Source organism: Neopelma chrysocephalum, unplaced genomic scaffold (assembly GCF_003984885.1).
Source record: "Neopelma chrysocephalum unplaced genomic scaffold, ASM398488v2 Primary Assembly neopelma1_191141, whole genome shotgun sequence".
In the NCBI taxonomy this organism is placed as follows: Eukaryota; Metazoa; Chordata; class Aves; order Passeriformes; family Pipridae; genus Neopelma; species Neopelma chrysocephalum.
In genome coordinates, this window is record NW_020939738.1 from 1 (window position 1) to 6471 (window position 6471).

Here is a 6471-nt window from a genome sequence, read left to right on the forward strand (position 1 = left end):
CTGGACAGCAGGGCTAGTCCTCTGGCCGCTTGGCCAGCAATCATCCCCATGCATTTGTGCTGGCCTGTGACTGCCAGCCTAGTTTTTTGAGGTGTTTGTTTAGCTGAACATGGGGTCCCAGATAGATTTGGGAACAAGTTGCCCGTATCCATTGTGCGTCTTGTCCTCATTCAGCATGGGGTGAACTTTCAAGCTGTTCTTTCCCTTTCCTCATCGGCTCTGATATGGCTGACAGCTGTAGTCTCGCACTGCTTTGCTCTCTTTGCCTGGAGGTGGCAGTGGACATGTCAGCTCGCAACCTCACACCGATGTTGTGGGGCAAGTTGAAAGCCATCTCCTCCACCTTTCTCTGCAGGTCCTGCAAGAAAAGGCACGTGAGAAGACCGCTCTCTTGGAGAAGCTGTGCCGCACTCAGGTAGAGCTGCTCCAAACCCAGCAGCAGCTAGGGCAGCGCAGGCAGGAGGCGAGAGAGGAGCGAGAGAATGGCCAGGTAAGCCTGAGTAGCCCGCTGACAGAGGGAGGGCAGGAACAAGGGCCTGCAAGGTAGATGCTGGGACTGAGGAGGGAAGGAGCACGGCAGGCAAGTCCCAGCAGGTGATGGGTCTCAAAGCTGAGCAAGATCTGTGGGAGGCACAGGAACTGTCAAAGCAGAAGGTGCTGCAGACTGAACACTTGCCTAAGATTTGAAGGAATAGAGGAGACAATGGGAGGAGATAGAACATCACAACAGGGTTGTGTGTCTGTAGTCCTTGGAGGGGGAAGGGAGGAGTTGGCACGAAGTGAAGCGGTCATTGTTGCAGTCATTTCTCAGAAAATCTGTGAAAATGTTTAATGAATCAGTTGAAGAGTCCTGGCGGCACCATCTTTGTGAAGCCTTGCATTTGAGATGTGATCTCCGGGGCATCTCTGCCAGCCACCTTTCTGACACAAACCAATTGCTTGTTCCAGATCTACAGAGGCGAACCTGCCAGCGAACCTGTGGCTCCAGCAGCCCCCTGTGAGGAAGCCTCCACTCCCCAGCCTGAGAACTCGAGCCCCAGCAGTCGGTCCAGCTCACGCCTGGGCGCAGAGCAGCTGCAAGAGCTGAGAGAGGAGCAGTCCCTGAAGCTGCTGAGTACGTCTTGCGTATTTCTCGTCTGCTAGAGCAGCGCGTTGTGTGCATGTCTCAGTATGAGCTGTGCCACATGTTCCTGCTCACTCTGGTGTCACAGAGGGGCTGCCTTTTGGATCTGCTGGAAACTGCTATCTCTGCTATGAAGTGAGCACGTTGCATTTGGCTTCTTTCAGGGAGCATTGTGAGTGTGGGAGATCCGCTGAAGAAATACACTGGATGGCAAAATATTGGCAAAGGGTGAGTGCAACCACACTTCCTTCGACAAAACCAGGGGCCAGGTATTTTGCTGGTGCCACATTCAAGCGGGAGGTCAGGCAAGCTCCCAGCGTGTTCAGACACAGGGCTCAGAGTCTCCCGCCTCTCAGTGCTGATCGGAATTTCTTCGCTGCTGTTCTGTTTCTAGGGGTTTCGGCACCGTGTACAGAGCATTCGATGCTGTCACGGGACGAGAGGTAAGTGCCAACAACCCCGCAGCTTTTGCAGCTCTTGAGTGCTCTCCTCTGTGGCTGGAGCTCTGGGTTGCCGCTCTTTGCTGCACAGGTCGTTCCTCTGAAGCCCAGGCTAGAGGCAGCCTGCAAAATGCTTTTGGGGCAGACTTTGTCCTTCTTCACTACCTGAAAGAATGCAAGGAGGGCAGCGTTATCTTTCAGAGAAGGACACGCTAGTGTGGTCTCAAGTGATAAATGGGCATTGACTGGCTGATGGCGACTGCCCTCATTCAGGCCCAATTTCTCTTCATCCCAGGGTCAGACACAGAGAGGATTTAGCTTTTTTCCACCAGGGCTTTCATCTTGAAAATCTAACGCAAAAGCCAATGAAGGAGAGACCACCTTTGCAACGCAGCTTTGTGTTTCAGTCCTAGTGAAGCTGGTTGGCAAACACATTGACCAATGAGAACACGTTTACCAAGAGCAAAGATCTCTCCCGAGCAGTACCATCCTGGTTTGGTCTGATGTCTGGGCCAGCCCATTACAGAGATGCTATTTGTAGTAAGCAGACACGGTAGTGCCTCAGAGAGTCCCACTGCTCTTTGGGGCTCCAGCTCCACCTTCCTGAATTCTCGTTTCTGGCTGTCAGCAAAGACATCAGAATCTTCCTGGTACTTCCTTATCCACCTGCACTGCTGCGCTTGGGAACTGTGTTGAGAGAGAGGTCCTCAAGGCACTCAAAAGCACTAAGCCCCGCTTACCACCTAGGCCATATCCAATTGCAAATCTCAACCATTTGGTCTGTAATATGATTGCTTTCCTGCACAACTGAGAATAGCAGCAGTTTGTGAAATACGCATCAGACCCACTAGAAAGGCTAAGGCATTACCAGCTGTTTGGATACACTTTCACAAGAGCATCATTGCTTTGTGCTTGCAAATCGTGTGTACATGATAACAGTGGTGACAGACTAAGGCCATTTGGGAAGAATGTGGGTGCAGAGTGTTGTTAGAGCTTTGTGGTTGCTAGTTTAGAGACCATTTCTGCCAAGTGGACAAGGCAAAACATCCATGGACCCAGGCCCTGTAACTGATACTCGAGCCAGCAGAGAAAAGGGCTGCTGTCATGTCAGTTCCAAATTGCTCTGACGTCGGATCGCGAGGCCGTTGGGCTCAGCTTGGCTGTGTCGTTCCAAAATCGTGCACTCCGTGCTCCTTGTCTCTCGTGCGAGAGACGTCTCAAGTTCATGGTTTTCAACGTCATTTTAGGTGGCCATCAAGCAAGTCAATCTCCACCAACAGAGCAATGAGGAACTCCTCAAAGAAATCCTGGTCCTGAGGGAGAAGAACCACCCCAATATTGTCACCTATGTAGACAGGTAAGCAGTTCTGGTATTATCCTGTGAATGTTCATTTACAGACTTGCAAGGCAAAGGTTAAAAAGCCTTTGACTCCCTGGCAGAAAATGGATCTTTTCATTATTATTAACTACTTGTATAGCAGGTATGGGAGGAGATTGCATTTGGTCTGCATTAGTGCTTCCTGGCAGACACAGTTTGAAGACTGTTTTCCAAAACCTGGATCTCTAACTAAATCAACAGCCTCTACGTTCTCACCCTCCATCTTCTTTTCTCAAAGGGTTGACCAAATTCTGTCCTCAGTGCTGCACACCCTCCTTGCTTAGATAAAAGTTGTGAAAATTATGTCTCCTTGCTGCTGGAGTGAAGGGTGGAATTGATGTGTTAGGAGGATGAACCAACTGATGGGATGTGTCCCGGTTCCAGGTTCATCTTCGCTGTTACTAAATGTCTTTTTGCCCTTGATTGCCACCTTAGGCAGCTCCTCTTTTCATGGAGATTGTAAGCCCTGTCCAGCCCAGGCGGAATGTCTCTTCCTTTTAGTCTGCCTTCATGTACAAGTGACCTGGAAAAAAAACTCCGGAGAGCAGGCTTTTCCATAAGGCAGTTAAGCTGTGCACATTCCTCTCCACGCTGTTGTTTTCTACTTCCAGCTACCTTGTCAGTCAGGAGCTCTGGCTGGTGATGGAGCACATGGACGGAGGCTCTTTGACTGATGTTATTACCGAGACATGGCTGGCTGTAGGGCAGATAGCAGCTGTCTGTCGGGAGGTAAGGGATCCCACTTGTGCTTCGCATGGCTTGGAATGGATTGTCCTTGTAAAGAGGCGGGGTGAACAGCACTGATTTCATCTTCAGAGCTTTGGTCCTCTGTTGCTCTTATGATCCGGAGGAGAAAGGGGCTCTCAAGTGAACTGCCTGCCAGTGTCCCTGCCCTTCCTATCCTCTGTTCTTATGATACTCTTATCCACCCTGCTTGTACTCTCTCCCTCGGTGGTTTTTCAAATGTATTTCCTGTTGCCCACTTGGCCTCTCTAAACATTTGCCTGGAGCCTGTCTCTACTGCGTTGCTTGCCTGTAAAAGGAAAGGTGCTGGTGGCAGAAGTTGGAAGGAATGGCAAAGAAAAATCCAGACTCGTTGCTGCCACTCCTCAGCTTCAAAGGATAGCTTTGCACCCAACATGGTGTTTGCTTCTGAAGACTGACTAATGTGCTACTTCCAAGGCTGCTGGCGAGGCTAGCAAGAAAATCTTGATTGTGCAACCTCCCGCCCAGAAGCCACCTACTTCATGCCATTTGTTGGCAAAGCCTCCTTTGTCCTCTGGGGGCAGAGAGCACAAGCACTGCAGCAGCAGTCATTCTGGTGGGCTTTGCAGGGCACTGGAGCAACAAGGCCTGTTTCTCTTTCAAAGCTAATATGCCTTCACTTAGAAAGACACTGCTCTCCTAGTGTTGCCGCAGCAAGTTCTTCCTCTTGACAGCACTGTGCCCTGTCATTGCTGACTGTTCCCCTAGAAATGCTTGAATCTTTTACGGCAGTTTCCTTTCTTGGGTGGTGAAATGCGATCACTAAGTTTTACCTTCCTGTTTGTTTCTTCTCTCTCAGTGCCTGCAGGGACTGGCTTTCCTTCATTCCAACGGGGTCATCCACAGAGACATCAAAAGTGACAACATTCTTCTGGGCCTGGACGGAGCGGTGAAGTTGGGTGGGTATTCTTGCTTGGGCTCAGCGTTCCGGGGATGCGGTGTGGGGCTGCCGTGGAGTCACTGCCACGTCCCCAACAGCGGTGCTTGGCAGAGTGCACGGACCACTCCTGCAAGCTAAGAGCACAGCTGCAAGGGGCAGAGAGGTCTAGAGAGGAACACGGTGTTAAGAGTGGCTTTGGTTTGTGTGTGTCCCTTCCAGAGGGAGGGAGTTACAATCAAAACCTTCAGGTGAATAAATGAAAGGCACTGCATGAGGCATGGGGCTTTTGGTCAGGGGACAACGCCTTATTTGCTTGGTTGCAGCCTTGAGGAAATTGAACACGGCCACTTTCCCCGATCGATCCAGCACCGCGCTCTCAGACTTTGAGTGGGCAATTCTTTTCCTTGGTTTCCTAACTGAAGCTTGTTTGAACAGTCTTTGTCTTTCTCCTCAGTTGATTTTGGCCTCTGTGCTCAGCTCACCCCTGAGCACAGGACACGGAGCTCCATGGTCGGCACTGTTTACTGGATGGCCCCTGAAGTTGTGAGAAGCCAACCCTACGGCCCCAAGGTGGACATCTGGTCTCTCGGCATCGTGGCAATAGAGATGCTGGAAGGAGAGCCTCCTTACTTTAAGGAAAGCCCTTCCATGGTAAGCTGCAAAGACCCTCAGACACCAGTGTCTTTGTAATCTGTCCCATCTTCTGTCTCCCATGAGACAAAATGCCATTCCCACCTGCTTGAACTACTCCCACCGAGGTCCATTTCTAAAAGTGCCCCTGCAGCACACCAGCCTCTGCTGGAGCTCTGTTGCCATTCACGGGGAGAACCTCAGAAGGGAAGTGGCACGTAGCCACTTCAGAAACCTCTCCTCTTGGCCTTCAGCGATGCCTGAAAGATCTGGTGCGCTTTTGGATCTCTCTGAGCTCTGTCTCGCAACCAGACACTTTCAGGCTTCTAAATCATCTCTGTATTGTTCTGTCCTGTGTCTGGGTGGTCTGGGTAAGTTTAGGATCTTGCTTTCACAGACTGCAGCCCTAATTGTTTGCCGAATCCTTGGCTGTTTTTTGGGACATGGAAGAAATTGAGGAGCTTATTGCCCCTTTGCAGAGGCAGAGTCTCATGTTTCCTTCTTCTTCAGGCTCAAGACCTGATAGCCAGAGCAAGGACACCAAGGCTGCAGAACCCCTGGCTACACTCCCCTCTCTTGCATGACTTCCTGAACTGCTACCTGCAGAAGTTCCTGGGCAGACGCTCGCCTCTCCTCGTCCCTCTGCAGGCAGCAGTTCAGGAAGTCATGCAAGAGAGGGGAGTGTAGCCAGGGGTTCTGCAGGTAAAGAGGGAAGCGGCTGCAGGTGGAACAGCTGTCCCATCTCAGGCATGGCTTCTCGGCTAAACTCCAAGGCATCAGATGATCCCCCCTCCTGCTAATCTCCACGCCTGCTGCTTTTCCAATCAAAACTAAGTAGGAGCCTACACTGCTTGGGGTTGCAAGGCACCTGTGAAGGTCATCAAGTCCAACATCCCTGCCCTGGGTGGGGACGCTGAACTTCAAGGAGATCAGGTTGCTCACAGCTCCTTCTGGCCTGACCTCAAATGTTTCCAGGGCTGGGGCACCTCCCAGCTCCCTGGGCAGCCTGTGCCAGCGTTTCACCGCTCTCCCCGTAAACAATGTCTTCCCTAGACCCAGTGTGAGTTGACTTTCTTTTAGTTTCAATCCAGTTCCCCTATTGCAACTGGCCCAGGGAACAACTGTGTCCCCATATTTCTTCTAAGCCCCCTTGAAGTATGGAAAGGTGGCAAGAAGGTCTCCTCAGGGCCTGCTCTTCTCCAGGCTGAACAAGCCCAATTCTCTCAGCCTTTCCTCAGAAGAGAGGTTCCACCTT

The 6471-nt window shown here is 51.2% G+C and overlaps 1 protein-coding gene across 1 annotated transcript; it reads left to right on the forward strand.

Moving 5' to 3' along the window:
* Positions 1-1160: 1160 nt before the first annotated feature.
* Positions 1161-5988, forward strand: LOC113963089 (serine/threonine-protein kinase PAK 1-like). Its single transcript, XM_027673875.1, has 7 exons — positions 1161-1258; positions 1518-1566; positions 2811-2920; positions 3553-3670; positions 4506-4605; positions 5041-5237; positions 5727-5988. The coding sequence occupies exons 1-7, from the start codon at positions 1161-1163 to the stop codon at positions 5901-5903; spliced, it is 849 nt and encodes a 282-aa protein (XP_027529676.1). The 3' UTR covers positions 5904-5988.
* Positions 5989-6471: the final 483 nt, after the last annotated feature.